Genomic DNA, 15,601 nt, shown 5'->3' with positions numbered 1-15,601 from the left:
CGCAGTCTGCAGCAGAGTGTGGGTACAGTGGCAGGCAGCGGCGGCCGTCTGACCCGGCTGACCTTGTCGGATCAGCTGTCGCTCCAGGGCGAGCAGCCGGGAGTCCAGGCCGGCCAGGTGAGCCGCCAGGCTGGCGGCGAACGCACGATGTGTGGCCAGCGGCCCGCCGTCTGCCGCGAACGAGCGCAGCCGCCGCACGGCGCCGATCGGCGCGCACAGGCGGCCCAGCAGGCTGGAGAAGGCTGCCTGAGGGCACCGCGCAACGGGCTCTGGTAACAGCAGCCAACAGGACCCTGGGGCTCCGGTCCCAGCGCCCAACGGGACCCCGGGCACTGGTCACAAATGCCAACAGGACCTCGGGCTCCGGTCACAAAGCCCAACAGGACCCCGGGCTCCAGTCATAAGGTCCAACAGGACCTCGGGCTCCGGCCACAAAGGCCAACAGGACCACGGGCTCCGGCCACAAAGGCCAACAGGACCCCGGGCTCCGGTCACAAAGCCCAACAGGACCCCGGGCTACAGTCATAAGGTCCAACAGGACCTCGGGCTCCGGCCACAAAGGCCAACAGGACCACGGGCTCCGGCCACAAAGGACAACAGGACCCGGACTCCGGTCACAAAGACCAACAGGACCCGGGCTCCAGCCACAAAGGCCAACAGGACCCGGGCTCTGGTCACAAAGGCCAACAGGACCCGGGCTCTGGTCACAAAGACCAACAGGACCCGGGCTCCAGCCACAAAGACCAACAGGACCCGGGCTCCGGCCACAAAGGCCAACAGGACCCGGGCTCTGGTCACAAAGACCAACAGGACCCGGGCTCCAGCCACAAAGGCCAACAGGACCCGGGCTCCGGCCACAAAGGCCAACAGGACCCCAGGCTCAGGTCACAAAGACCAACAGGACCCCAGGCTCAGGTCACAAAGACCAACAGGACCCCAGGCTCAGGTCACAAAGACCAACAGGACCCCAGGCTCAGGTCACAAAGACCAACAGGACCCCAGGCTCAGGTCACAAAGACCAACAGGACCCGGGCTCCGGTCACAAAGGCCAACTGGACCCGGGCTCCGGTCGCAAAGGCCAGCAGGATCGATGCTCGAACAGCGTCGCCTCTCACCGACCATCCCATCAGCCCGCAGCTGAGCCGGCAGGCGGCGGCCGGCAGGCACCGCTCACCTTGGTCAGGCCCTGCACGCCGGTACCGGCTGGAGGCGGTGAACTGGCCGTTGCGGAGCTGGAACAGCGGCGAGTCTGTGGGCCGCAGCAGCTGCCAGACCAGCTCCCGGCAGACGGACCACTCCGAGATGAGCGTGCAGTCACCGGGCGCGCACAGGCCCAGCCGCAGCTGGTACGTCTGGCTGCGGCACCGCACACATGACGTCAGCACAGCTCACAGACCGGCCATCCTGCTGACGACGGTCCCCACACGTGACCAGCAATACCACACGCCGAATCACAATTTACGCCCGCCGCGCTGCATCATAGTGTGATATGTGAGTGACTGCAGTTTCGGCTGTGGACACCCTCATCTCTGTTGCCACCACACACTCGCACGGCTTAATGAGCCGACGTGTGTGCAAAAAAGGACCAAAGCAGATACAGTCCATTCAATTCATGAATATTCTTTTTCCGATGTGCCGACGTGATTGTATGTGACTGTTTCGCCTCAAACCTGCAAATCCAGACGAGCGGAAGGCTGTTTGGCTAGCCACCTGACGGGATGACAAACGTCCAACTAGCAGAGGTCACACGCAACAACTGAACGCTGCTACACTCAGCTGCAATGGAAAATCCCTCATTGGCCATGTCACGTCATCGCAGCTTAAAAACTAGCAGCACCCTATCAGCGTAGTGGGTGGTACTCACAAGGTCTCGGCTGCGTCTGGGGTCGGCCGCAGCGGGTCCAGCTCCGACCCGGCCGGCTGGTAAGACAGCGCCACGCGCCGCTCTAGCCAAGCCAGCGGGTCCTGCTGGGCGGCGGTGGTGGGTGCCGTCCGGGCGCCGGACGCGCCACCTGCCGCCCGAGTCAGCCGTCAGCACTGACGCGCGGCCAGACGGCGGCGGCCGGTACCACAGGCCACACAGGGCGCGGCGAGCCACGACCACTCGGCCGATGGGAGCGGCTGTCGGCCGATAAGACGTGTAGCTGGTAAGCGGCCTGAGCTCTGAGCATGCCGTCTGGTAATGAGACCGACCTGGGGTGGGTAAGCCTGTCAAGTGCTCCTGTATAGCTGAGGGCCAGCTGGCGACGTTCTCCTCCTCCTCGTCCAGGTCCGACCACTCCTCCTGACAAGGTCACAACATATCATTACAAAGCCCAGGTTCAACCAAAGACACAGGGTGTCATCATATCACCAGGGTGCGATCAATGCTCCCGCCATCGACGTAGCAGTTCATCGCACACCACACTCCAGCTTCGTCCATTTCTCCACCCATCCCCCGCCCACCCGGTTCCTCACCGGGCTCTGGTACGGACTCAAGACGTCCTCCTCCACACGCAGCTCCTCCGCCCAGTCCAGCTCCTCCTCCTCTTGCTCTTGGAGGGCCGGCCGGGTGGTAGCGGCGGCGGCGCGCGGAACGCCGCCCGCTGCTAGTGAGGTGGGGTTGTTGCTGAGGTTGATCAGCAGGCTCAGCAGCCGCCATTCAATGTCCCACTGCCGGCCCGGCGGAGGCGTCATTGAAGCTCGCGGAGGCCGCCGACAGCGAGCATAGAGGCGATGGGACAGAGGTGATCTAAGATGGACGGGGCATCACAAAACGCGACATCTACGGGCGCCGGATATCAAGTACGCTGGACTCAAAACACGACAGCTCCACGCCAGCCCGCTGGCCCATCCGAAGGTCGTACGAACTGAGGACCAGAGATACCCTGTGTTGCTCAGACAGTGTTCTGCTTGCAATAAACGCGTCTTCAAAAAGGGCGTATCACCGTCAACGATGATCCTGCAAGCACATGCATGTTTTCTGAGGCGTCTATCTCTCCGGAAGAGGCGGTTCAAAGCAGCTAAACACAAAGGTTCCCAGGATGCCCGTTCCTGCTCACCGCACGTGCAGTGTCACGACTGTGCCTCCCGTCCGCACAGCTCACGATACACTCGTGATTAAGGCCTGCATCACGACCCACAGCGGGCGGGGAGAGATTGAGGCTCTGTTCTGGGCATGCGCTCCCCACCTTTGGCTCTCCCTCCGCCCTGGGTCTATGCTCCCTCCGCCCTGGGTCTACTCTCCCTCCGCCCTGGGTCTGCTCTCTCTCTGGCCTGGGTCTACTCCCCCTCCATCCTGGACCTGCCACCCCTCCATCCTGGGCCTTTTACCCCTCTGCCCCAGGCCTACTCTCCACTATCCTAGGCCTGCTCCCCTCTGCCCTGGGCCTGCTTGCCCTCTGTCCAGCTCCCCAAGACAGAGATGGAGACACAGTCTGTACCTTCAGAGAGACTCTCTGTCTCCGTCTCTTCAGAGAGACTGTCTCTGTCTGACACAGAGATACTGAGCATACACCCCTGTGACCTAGATCAGCCCCCCCCCCCCCCCCCTATGACCAGGACTTGCTCCCCTTCAACCTGGCCTGCCCCCTCTGTCCAGGACCTGCTCCCCTCCGATCTGGCCTCCTCCCCCCTGTCCAGGACCTGCTTCCTGCTGACCTGGCCTGCTCCCCTCTCCTCTGTCTGGGACCTGCTCCCCTCTGACCTGGCCTGCTCCCCTCTGTCCAGTATGTGCTCCCCTCTGATCTGGCCTCCTCTCTTCTGTCCACGACCTGCTCCCCTCTGACCTGGCCTGCTCCCTGTCCAGTCTGTCCAGGACCTGCTATCTGCTGACATGGCCTGCTCCCCTCTCCTCTGTCCAGGACCTGCTCCCCTCTGACCTGGTTTGTTCCCCTCTGTCCAGGATGTGCTCCCCACTGACCTGGCCTGCTACCCTCTCCTCTATCCAGGATGTGCTCCCCTCTGACCTGGCCTGCTCTCCTCTCCTCTGTCCAGGACCTGCTCCCCACTGACCTGGCCTGCTCCCCTCTCCTCTGTCCAGGACCTGCTTCCCTCTGACCTGGCCTGCTCCCCTCTCCTCTGTCCAAGACCTGCTCCCTGCTGACCTGGCCTGCTCCCCTCTGTCCAGGATGTGCTCCCCTCTGACCTGGCCTGCCCCCTCTGTCCAGGACCTGCTCCCCACTGACCTGGCCTGCTCCCCCCTCCTCTGTCCAAGACCTGTTCCCCTCTGACCTGGCCTGCTCCCCTCTATCCAGGATGTGCCTCCCTCTCACCTGAGCATGCTCAGCCCAGTCATCTTGCTGCACCAGCCGCTGTCCGAGCCGCTCCAGCCGGTCAGCCTGATCAGGCAGCGCATGCACACGCAGCTTGGTGGCCACTCCCTCCAGCTGGCGGCGCACTTGGTGACTGCTGGTGTCCAGGTAGCGATGGTAGTAGATGTTGGACAGCACATAGCGACGGCACAAGTCAAAGTTCTCCTGGTCCTCATCCACCTGGTCACAGAGGATGGCCAAGCTGAAGTCCTGGAGTGCATGTCAAGCGCACAAATATATACAGGAACATGTGCCATCTATCCAAATCCAAGCACATGCAGAGTCACACCAGGGTGAGTTTGACACCTTTCATGCTCACTTTACTTGAAGATGATTGAGAATGGCAGAATACTGTTTTGGCACAAAACTCCTAGCACTACTGCCTGTTGGCTCATGTCAAGTAACTGATTACATCTGTGTGCTCTATGTGAACAAACAAATCATAGCAACAGCAACTAGAAGGAATGAGATTCACTCATGAAACCATGATTGCAGCAGAACTCAATACTTCATGTGCAAGCAGCATACTTACTGAGAGATCAAAACCAGTAATATTGGTTATGAGAGCTTCCACACCTTTCTCAATTGCTTTGGCTTTGGCACCAGCCATAATTAAATGTTGCTGGTATGCTCACTTCAGTGGCACACAGCATGTAGAATTGTCTCAACTTCACACATCAAGCTGGCGAGCTTCTTGCCTGACACACTGCATCTGGAAATAAGCATGTTACTAAGGTAACAGGCACATCTTCAAATAAATTAACAAAACATAACTGTGGTTCAGTGGCATCTTACAGGTTTGTTCATGCTTGTGGCAAAGTTGCTTCACAGTTTATTTGGAAGGGATGAAAAATATGCAAAATGGTGGATTAATGAATGCTGAATGTGTACATTTATTTGACATTTAACAACATTCAACGGGAAAAAACATGCCAATTCAAGTCATCAGCTGTCTCATTTTCTGCATTCACCAGCCTGCATTCAGAATGCTGCATGTCCTCATGGATATGGGAAAAATAAAAATGGTAAATTACTAAGGGCTTCTTAAGTATATATCATCAACCATGCCCTTTCTCAAAAGCAAGGAACAACTGGGTTGAGGGTCCATGCACTCATATTGATAGCAAATATTGAACAGAACTATTGAAAAGGGAATTATTCTGGAACTTTCACATCAAGGAACTGTGTGACTCCAGAGAAACTTGTGTAAACATGACAACCCTCTGAGTATGTCTCTGATGGCTTAGCTTAAGGTATCATTGTAATCAAAACCTTAAGTCAAACATTTGAGCCCGGCTAATGCCCAAACAAGTTTTTCATTGCTACTTCATATCCACCCTAGATAGCTCAGTACTTCAAAACGTGACATGTAACCATTCACTTCCCTCTTTATTGATGTCTCTTTCTGTACCTTATCTGCAAATTATTTAGTACACCTGTGATGGACATAGCATGTGCATAAGAGCACTTCACAAGGCACTGTCAGTAATAAAATAAAACTGTAAGATGAGTTTAAAATAGACCTGTCCCATGCTCCCTTTCAGATTCTCACCCACTTCAAGTTACTGAAGCACTAAAAAGGGTGCCTGATGAGTACCCCTCCCAAATTTCATGACTGCTGTGAAATCAAGACCCATTAAGAAAACTGTTATGTTAACAGATGGTCAACCTTCTGTTTTGACCTAACCACTGTATTTTAGCTAGTGTCATGAATAAGATGACAATATAGACCTCGTCGCGCCATTTTTTATGATATCTACCTCGCGGTGATCCATGGTCAACATCAGTCCAACAGTCAACATCAGGGAAGTTTATTCCCATTTCGGGAACAGTTCTACATCAATGGCATCGATTGCACATGCATTTGTTTTGACCAGGTTGTACCCTGTCGGCGGTATTGTTCAATTGGTTTATCTTGCTTGCTTGAGTCGGCCACCGCACTCGAACACAGCCACTGCCAATCTCAACCATAAGTACTTTTGGGAGGTAAACTCCAAGCTCGTCGCAAATCAAATAGTTATCGCAGGCGTGTAACCCACTACCCCATTGGCACCCTAAACGCCCGCGCATCTTTTGCGTCCTCTCCGATTTTGAATCTTTTGCGTAATGAATGCCGACTGTTTCGACGATATGGAAGCTTTTTAGTTGTTTGGTACAGTATATTTCATATTCTACTATAAGCTAAACCGTAAGTGCTTGCGCGCCTCCTGCGCCCGTTACGGTAACCTACATTTGGGACCAGTCAGCTCGGAGCTCCGACGGGCAAGGAAGTGGGTTGCATTGCGGGCTTTCGCCCGGCATCAGCTTCCCTGCAATCCGGCAAGACAAGTGGCGAGGTGGTAAATAGACGACCCGGAGCCTCGAGATTTCCAGCGTTCAAGAATGGGAATTAAGTGGCGGACGGTGCACTCGTGGTCTTCGCGTTGGGGTGCGGTCCGGAGTAGTTTGAAAACCACTTGAGTGTTAGCAGCACGACCACGTAAGTACTGATGCATATGTTGCTTTTACTCATTAATTATGGTAAAAAATGATGGACGTTCTCAGGAAAATGTGGGTTGGTCATGCCAAAAACAAATGTTAAACCTGTTTTGACAAACTGTATTTAACCCTCCAGAGACATCTTACTTTTCAGGCAGGGGGTCTTGTGGTTAGAACACTGGGAGCACATTACCTTTCTCAGGCTGGGTCTGGAGTGACTTTCCGTACCAGCCCTTGGTACCTAGAGACTGTCATTCTGGCGGCGCGGAGGTCCTCAGTGGTATAATCATAAATCGGTCCCCTTCCCAGCGCAGGAGACCCCTCTTCTGGGGCAGTTGGCCTCACATCGACACAGAGATCTCGCTGACGCAAAAGGGTCTCATATCTGTGCAGGAGTTCCAATAATGGGGATAGAGACCTTAAATCAACTTACCGGGCCCCTTGATGAAACGGGGTGGAGGGTCCCCATTTGGTATTGACTTCCCTGATCGACACAGGTCCCATCTACTGTCACATTTGGGCCCTCTCATTGTTATCCCCCATATTTCCTTTTCATTGTCAGATAGCTTGGGGCCACTTTTCCGCTATGCGGAAAAGTGGCCCCGACATCCGCGCTAGGGAAATGGGGCGTCGGGACCTATACTGACATGGAGCCCACTGCCCGGCATTGGTGGCCTCTGACGGACAAGTCTCAGGAGACCCCGATCGGCACAGGAGGCCCCCTCACAGGCATTTGACGGCCTGGCTCCGCGGGCCGAGGTACCGCAATGCGACTTCTGGCCAGCTCGTTGGGCTCTTCGTGCCCTTCAATCGGGACCTTAGAGAACCACGTGTTCCCTGTGTTCCTCGGCTGTCTTTACCCGGCCGCTACCCATCCGCGAGCGTGGGCCGAGTAACACGCATAACGAAATTTGACAACGAGCGTCACCCGCTCTGTTGTGTTGCTTTTTTGCGCGGATTAGATGTGTTGGCGTTATAAGTGCCACTTATTTGCTGTTATGCTGTCCGAAAGCAGCGCAATCTTGCTGACCAATGGTCTCTAAAGTTCACGGTTCCGATATATCGATACAAGTCAATCTTCAGGTCCTGGCGGAAAACCTGGGACTTGTGACCAGATCTACGGAGACCGGCGTCGCCTTCCGAATGGAGTGGCAACCCGCGCACCATATTCCACCCCTACTTCCATGTCTGTTATACTTCAGCCGTTAGGCCTGGTCGGCGAACGTAAAGCGAATTTTCCCGTCCACCTGGTGTTACGTGTATGTTCGAAGGCTCCGGATTGGAGCACAGATGGCACAAGTGGAATCATGACACCACCTATTTCTTAGAATAGTACGGGACCAACTTGTGAGATTCTATGACACTGATCTATACGCTTCCGGATTTCCATGACGGTGATAAATTCATACCATGAGCAAGCTCACCATTAATTCTTTGAAGGGCATGAAAGCCTTGAGAAGACGTGAACGTGACCTTGAGCGACCTTTAAACAGTCGTTAACACATCTCAGTCGCCTCAGTTGACAACACGACCGGCTGATTGGCCAGAATTTACAGTACTCTTGATGATGAAGCCATGGCCTCAACGGATCTGAATAAAGGCTACGAGCGTTGATGGCACTTAATATGGCCACTTCACGCATTCAAAGCCACCCGAGCGGGCACCTGGTATGCTCAGAGATGAGACCGATTTTCCACGTTTTCCGTATAAAGAGCTCCTTTAACTATCTTAGTCACTGACCTGACACTGTGGCAAGCGAACTTTGTGGGCGAGTGTAGGTACCCACAGCTTAGTGTAACAAATTTGGTAAGTTTATAAAACGTATGAGTTTTCGAGATATATCTCCAGATAACTGGGCACAGCTGTGCCATCCTTTCTGTGCGTAAGGGTGTCAAGGCTTGATTAATGTTCGGATCATTACGGGCGCAGCGTTCGGAATCGACATTTATGACATTTCATCTGTCCCCGGATTTGGCGGTGGGCCCGCCCGCGCGTGCGGAAGCGGCTCTCCGCTGTGCCAGTTGTTTGCTGCGATACTCCCCGGGCTTTCCCAAGGCCAATTTCATCACCGGGCGTCCACAATGCAGAAACTTGCGAGAACAGAGTCAATAATTGCCTTTCTGAGTCATATGCGTTTGCACGATGAAGATAGTTTAGCGGGCTCTGCTACAGTGCTGGGAATAGCAGGACTATCTTCGGCCTATCTTCGGACTTGAATGGAAGAGTGTATATATCACTGATCGGTTAGGCAAACGCTCTCCGGTATAATTGCCGGCAAGACAAAAATGGCGTAAAAGTTGATAAGAAGGCTGATTGGAGCACCATTAGGGAAACTTCATTGTTGATTGGTGGCGTTGGCAAGCATCTCTACACGTTTTGTGCCGGGAGCCCGTGCGCGCACCCTCAGACCCCCCGGCGGCGGCCGGTTGCCAGTTCGAGTTGCCAGTCCGGCTCAGTGCGCCGGCTAGCGGTGCTCTCGCCAAGGCTGCCAGTACCGGGCGGTTCCTCGCCCTGGAGGCGCCGAGTGGGCAGTGGCTGTGTGGTTTTAAATCGTGCGTGATTCGCCTGCGTCGGTGTGCTAACCGCTAGCAATCAAGACTGCTAAGCCACCTCTAACCGACCCACAAATTACCCGCGCCGCCCTCCGGCAGGACGGCACCGACCGTGACCCGTGACTTGTGACTCGGTCCGTGCGGGCCAGGTCAGGTCAGGTCAGTCCGGATCGTTTCGGGATGGGTCTGGGCCCGCTGGCCCGGGCCCGGGCGCGGCTGCTAGCGCTGCTGCTGCTCTGCCTCGGCTCGCTGCTCGTCTGCGGCGTGGCGGTGGGGGGCCGGCCGCGGCGCCAGGCGCGGCTCGTGACCGTCCACCACGGCCAGACCATCGCCACCGTGCACTTCGACCCGGCCGGCAACATCACGCGCTGCCAGATGATCGAGGTCAAGTGAGTGTCACCCAGTGTCGCACGCCCGAGTCGAGCGTCGCCCAGTGTCGCACGCTCGAGGTGAAGTGTCACCCACTGCTATGTTCTCGAGGTCCTGTGCGTGTCACTCACTCTGAAATCCTCACCAATTGGGGATACGCTCACAACGGTATTTATCAGCGCGTACATATGTTCTTATCCTTCCTGTCAGGCGCATGCGGCACGCCCCAATGGCGTTCACACCGTCGTGCCCAGGTGCTGGCATGCACGTACACATGCGTATGTGGGTGTACGTGCACATACACGCTTGCACGCCTGAGCCGTGCTGCAAAAACGGAGCCTGACGAATCTGCCGCGAACCAAGTGGTGTGTGGTCTGTGGTCTGTTGCTGGCTGTCGCTCCGGCCCGTCCGTCCCTGGCTGTCGCTCCGGCCCGTCCCTCTGCCCAGTCCGCTTTCTCCCCAGCCGCCGGTGAGGCTCGCAGACGCTCCGGCCGCCGCCGCCCGTCCCGGCCACTGGGTCTCGTTCCGCTGCGGCTGTGGCCGGGGCCTCTGCCAGAGGCTCGGCCGGGGCCGGGTCCGGCAGCGGCCGGCCGCCCGGCTTCGTTACACCGGTGTCGTGAGCTGCGCGCGCGGGCGGACCCGGCCCCGGCCCCGGCCTCGGACGGGGTCGGGCTGGGAGCGGCGCCACCGGCGGCTCGGGTCCGATCATGACCGGCTCCGGTCCTGTTCGGCTCAGCGCCCCACCCGCAGTCCAGCGCAGTCCATGGCGCCACAGAACGTCATGGTTTTCCCCGCCGCGCCCGACACGTGGTCTGTCTGGAACGCAATCAACAGCGTCTTGACCAGGCACGCCTTACTCACAAGGGTTTCGCGCAGGTTGGCCGGCTGCGTCCGGACAAAGCTCACTCTCGCTCGTCAGATAAATCCATGAAGTGCATATTGCAGAAAGTGTCTTGCTGTTGAAACTGTCAGCCACCGTCAGCTGCAAGTGGTGTCCACATCTAACAAGGAAATGGCATGGCTATGCAGGGCCACGCCCATCCACCCACATTTCTGAGGTTCCAACCGATTCATCGACGACATTCGAATCAAATCAAACACGGGGGCCAAATGCCGCTTTCTAGTGACGCTCGGCGCTCGTCGGCCGTGGTAGCCGCACGCGCCATGTTCCGGCTCGTCACCAGTGAAAGTGGCGCGTGCCCACCGTGCTGTGACGTGTGTGTGTGGGGGGGGGGGGGACGCTTAGAACAGCCAGGCATCGGCCACCGAACCAGTTTTAAACACGCGGGGCCATTTGACCCCAGTTCGGCTGTGTCAGCTAGTCTAGCCAGGGAGGGCACGGAAATGGCTGAGTCCATTCGAATGACACTGGGAATGACTTGGTGCAGGGAACGACATGTTTGAAATGACATCAAAGCGTGGATAGGTGGAAAGGTAAGCCGGCGCCCAACCCCCTTTGTAACCGGAATAGTTGTGAAGCTTTCTAGTGATTCTCATGGGTGGAAGCATTTGGCGGCACGGTCAAATATACGGGAGCAATAGGCTACGCCATCAGACAATGTAGCACCTCGCCTCTCGTTACACCAGTGTTTACGTCAGGCGCACAGACAGACGGCCCATGAATACTCGATGGGCGATCTTTCCACAAACCAAGAAAATAGAGTACAAATATGCACCGGTGTATGCGCGAGTGTGGCCAGGAATAACCAAGTACAACGACGCATGTGAAGAGCTAAATAGCTGAGCTTCTGCGAACTGAGTGGCGCCCTTCACCAGCTTACGGGCGTCAATCTTGGTAGTAGCCGATTTCCTGTTGTGTCATGACCTCCCTCCTCCATGACTCCTGCCCTTGGTCTGACCTTCCCGCTGCTGCAGCCCCCCCCCCCTCGGTCTCCTGCCCCCTCAGCATAGCGACGTGCCGTGTCGCCCGCCGCCGCCCGCCGCCGCCGCCGCCGACGCCGTCTCGCCCTCTCCTTATTGCAATGGCGGCATGACCTCTTTAGAGTTGAAGGAGCAGCACAGTTTGTCTCTAGGCCGTGTTTCCTGCAACGCTACAGCGTTAGGATTATAAACGGGGGGGGGGGGGGGTCTGTCCGCTCAATACGCCGCCGATGCCCAGTCGGATCCGGCTGTCACCGATGCTCTGGCCGGTTCTTGGATCATCCTATACTGCCCCGCCCTCCCCCTTATTCTGTCACCAGACTGCCGTCGTTTAACCGCTCCCTCTCTCGGTCCGGCAGTTTGACCACTCCCCCTCTTGGTCCGGCAGTTTGACCACTCCCTCTCATGGTCCGGCAGTTTAATCGCTCCCTCTCTCGGTCCGGCAGTTTGACCGCTCCCTCTCTCGGTCCGGCAGTTTGATCGCTCCCTCCCTCGGTACGACAGTTTGACCGCTTCCTCTCTCGGTCCGGCAGTTTGATCGCTCCATCTCTCGGTACGGCAGTTTGACCGCTCCCTCTCTCGGTCCGGCAGTTTGACCACTCCCCCTCCTGGTCCGGCAGTTTGATCGCTCCCTCTCTCGGTCAGGCAGCTTGACCGCTCCCTCTCTCGGTCCGGCAGTTTGATCGCTCCCTCTCTCGGTCTGGCAGCTTGACCGCTCCCTCTCTCGGTCCGGCAGTTTGATCGCTCCCTCCCTCAGTCTGGCAGCTTGACCGTTCCCTCTCTCGGCCCGGCAGTTTGACCGCTCCCTCTCTCGGTCAGGCAGTTTGATCGCTCTCTTTCTTGGTCCGGCAGTTTGATCGCTCCCTCTCTCAGTCCGGCAGTTTGACCGCTCCCTCCCTCGGTCCGGCAGTTTGACGGCTCCCTGTTTCGGTCCGAAAGTTTGATCGCTCCCTCTTTTCGTCCGGCAGTTTCCCGGCGGAGGAGCAGACCGCGCTAGCCACCATCTCGCAGGAGCGACCTGTCACCGAGATCACGTTCCACCAGATGATGACCACGCTGCGGCTCTGCCAGCAGCTGGACGCCGTCCGTCCGCGCCGCCAGGGCGTCTTTGGCCGGCCAAGGGGCCGCCAGTGGGACGGGCTCGCGCTCCTCAGGGGCCTCGTGCCAGGTGGGAGCCGCAGGCCACGGGGCCGTCGGTGGGACGGGCTCACGCTCCTCAGGGGCCTGGTGCCAGGTGGGAGCCGCAGGCCACGGGCCGTCGGTGGGACGGGCTCGCGCTCCTCAGGGGCCTGGTGCCAGGTGGGAGCCGCAGACCGCGGGGCCGTCGGTGGGACGGTCTCGCGCTCCTCAGGGGCTTGGTGCCAGGTGGGAGCTGCAGACCGCGGGGCCGTCGGTGGGACGGGCTCGCGCTCCTCAGGGGCCTGGTGCCAGGTGGGAGCCACAAGCTGTCGAGCCGCTGCCAGCCCCGGCACCCGGTGGCCGGCTGCTGTGCCCACTAGCTTCGTCGCGGCGATAGGTCTGAGGACCGGGCCCCAACTGAGCGAGTCCGGTACACCAATGCCGAGGCTTTATACGAATACCAGTCCGATTGGTTTCCTGAGTGGACGGACGGAACGCGGGTATCACAGCTGCATGTCTCTTCGGATTATCATTGGTCGCCGTGATCTTCCTTCAGGGTAGAATGTGTACATTACAGTATCAGGCAGCAACGGAGGCCATTCGCTTATCAGCCACCTTCTGACCGTCAGGTACCAAATGGTGCGGCCTGGGAGACTCGGCGTCCGACTGGAACGACCTCGGGCCTAACTTTGCCCTGGATAGCTGCTGTCGCACCCATGACCTTTGTCCGGTCAAGGTCAAGGCCTACAGACGCCGTTATGATCTCTTCAATTGGTCACCGTACACAAAGTGAGAAACAACACAATGCAGCAGAGCATTCTAGATCGCTTGAATATGATCTGGTCAAATACACCGGTGGGTTCTGCATCATGCGTAGATATGACCGAAAAACTTCAACAACACTTCTTTGCCTCAAAAAAACTTCAGAAATGCTTTTCTGGCTCAAAGTCTTATAGCTGTCTACGTGGAATGTCTCGGGTTTTTTTTTGCTTATCAGATCCGTTAGCCGTGAATGCCAATTTGAGCGAACACGGAGACGCACGATGCCAGCCAGCTGCTACCAGTGACGTCAGACTGCGCCAATCAGGCGCGTCCACGACAGTTGCACTTTACGCCGCACGTCCTCCCGGCACCAGCTATGACAAGACGCGCCGCCCTCACTCACTCGACCCCGACTTCCAGGTCTCACTGCGACTGCGACGACGAGCTGTACAGGTGCCTGAAGGCGGCAGCCGTGCCGGAGGCGGACGACATCGGCCGACTCTACTTCGACGTGCTGCGCGTGCAGTGCGTGCGCGGCCCGGTGTGCGCCGCCGCCGACGACGCCGACACCTGCCTGGAGCGGCCGAAGGCGGCCGGCCGGGCCCAGCACCGGCTGAGCTTCGCCGGCCCGAGCCGGCCGTACCGCAGACCCCGCCGGCCAGGTCACGCACAACCCACCGACGCCCGCGGACGAGGCCGGTCAGACGCTGCCGTCCGCGGCGCCCGGGGCGGTGGCGCTACCACCCGGGCGGCCAAGGGAGGTGACCCTACCGCCGGCCACTCCCAAGCCGATGTGCCTAGAGAGATGACCGATTCGCGGTTCGCTTCTGCCACCAACGGGACATCGACCGATGCCACCAGGAGCGGTGTCAGCACAGTTAGCTCCCAGAGTCCCGCGGCAGAATCTGTGAAGAGTCAAGGGTAGTGCTGTGGAAGTTCGTCCGAAACAGGATATACCAAGAAGGTTACATTAGCCAAAATAATTTAAGAGGAATGCTTACCCCTTCGTGTGATAATCGATGGACCATAAAATGTCTGTGTCCATGTTCCGACTGCAGAACACATCGGTGCTAAAACACGACAGCGGCGCACAATCAGCTCCATGTGAGCAACGGGTCGCCTGGCCGCCACATCTGCGTACCGTTATCGTTTGATTCACAGCCAACTGATCAGGCACGTGCTAACTGCCCAGAACGAGCGGCCACCAGCGGAGAAATGACAGTGATTTAGTGGCACATAGACCTGCCGGACCAGGCTGGTGAGACGTTGAAACACCACGCTGACCGCCACGTTTTAGTGTTCGACCAAGCTGTCGAATGTGGCAGCCATCACGCGGAGGGGAGCGTGAGCCGCTGCAGGCCCGATCGCGCCGGACCAGTTCATCCACACTTCTCACTGAAATGATGCGCATTACGACCGATTTGTACTGTGCCGTCGCACCAGTGGAGTGCAGTGCTCCGCACGCTATAACCACACATTGTGTCACGTGGAATGGCTTCTGGTGTCGCTGTGCGCTGGAGGTTCTATTTCTGGATGCCAAGACGGCCACGTCAGGATGATCACGCGCGGGGACGAGGTGGCGAGGAGGGTTGAGGAGGGAGAGGGAGTGGGGGGGGGGGGGGGGGAGCAGCAGGGTTCACCATCATTCACAAGATGACAGCAGCGCAGTGTGAGCTTTATTAGATGCACCGTACTGTGATATGCGCGATGCCAATGTCCGTGCACTGTACTTCAATGTGGAACAAAACAGTCGCGGCTCAGCTGCTGCGAGTTTCGTGCGCGCGAACGATGACGCCTCTGTGACAATGCATGCGCGAAAGAAAACAACCGTGTTTTATGACATAGCGATGGAAGATCAGTCCAATTTCATCGCACATGAGGTAGGTTTGAATACGTATTCCCTACTCATTTGACAGCACATTCTGATCCCCTCAGCTTACTCGAAGTTTTCCGACACGCAACATGTCCAAAGCCATCTATACGAGCTACGACCACCACCGAACACACCTCAACAAAAAAACTGCCGCTTTTTGACACCGTTCAAGTCTATCAACCTGTAGAGAAACTATTAAAGCCTGGAAGTTGAATTCGTGTGTGAGAATTCGTGTGAGAAGTTGACACCGCTAGTGAACTATGAGCATCGTCATT

General features: G+C 57.3%; 2 protein-coding genes across 2 annotated transcripts in view; one reads left to right on the top strand and one right to left on the bottom strand.

The window, feature by feature from the left end:
- The window catches only part of LOC119110166 (gamma-tubulin complex component 5), a 16,723-nt gene extending 11,624 nt beyond the window's left edge, over positions 1-5,099 (bottom strand). The window contains exons 1-6 of the mRNA XM_037233902.1: positions 5,088-5,099; positions 4,254-4,472; positions 2,458-2,652; positions 1,865-1,965; positions 1,175-1,356; positions 63-170 (exon numbers count right to left, since the gene is read on the bottom strand). Coding sequence (XP_037089797.1) covers positions 63-170; positions 1,175-1,356; positions 1,865-1,965; positions 2,458-2,652; positions 4,254-4,472; positions 5,088-5,099 — 817 coding nt within the window. The remainder of the gene's footprint in view (positions 1-62; positions 171-1,174; positions 1,357-1,864; positions 1,966-2,457; positions 2,653-4,253; positions 4,473-5,087) is intronic.
- A 4,181-nt stretch (positions 5,100-9,280) lies between these two features.
- LOC119110302 (uncharacterized) lies at positions 9,281-15,035 on the top strand. Its single transcript, XM_037234069.1, has 4 exons — positions 9,281-9,711; positions 12,541-12,740; positions 13,321-13,480; positions 13,874-15,035. Exons 1-4 carry the CDS (start codon positions 9,503-9,505, stop codon positions 14,376-14,378), a joined length of 1,074 nt encoding a protein of 357 aa, XP_037089964.1. The 5' UTR covers positions 9,281-9,502; the 3' UTR covers positions 14,379-15,035.
- Positions 15,036-15,601: the final 566 nt, after the last annotated feature.

The sequence above is a fragment of the Pollicipes pollicipes genome, unplaced genomic scaffold, assembly GCF_011947565.3.
Source record: "Pollicipes pollicipes isolate AB1234 unplaced genomic scaffold, Ppol_2.1 Scaffold_7231;HRSCAF=8579_pilon_pilon_pilon, whole genome shotgun sequence".
Classification (NCBI taxonomy): Eukaryota; Metazoa; Arthropoda; class Thecostraca; order Pollicipedomorpha; family Pollicipedidae; genus Pollicipes; species Pollicipes pollicipes.
The sequence above is the reverse complement of the archived record's forward strand: the minus strand, read 5'-3'. Positions and strand labels throughout refer to the sequence as shown.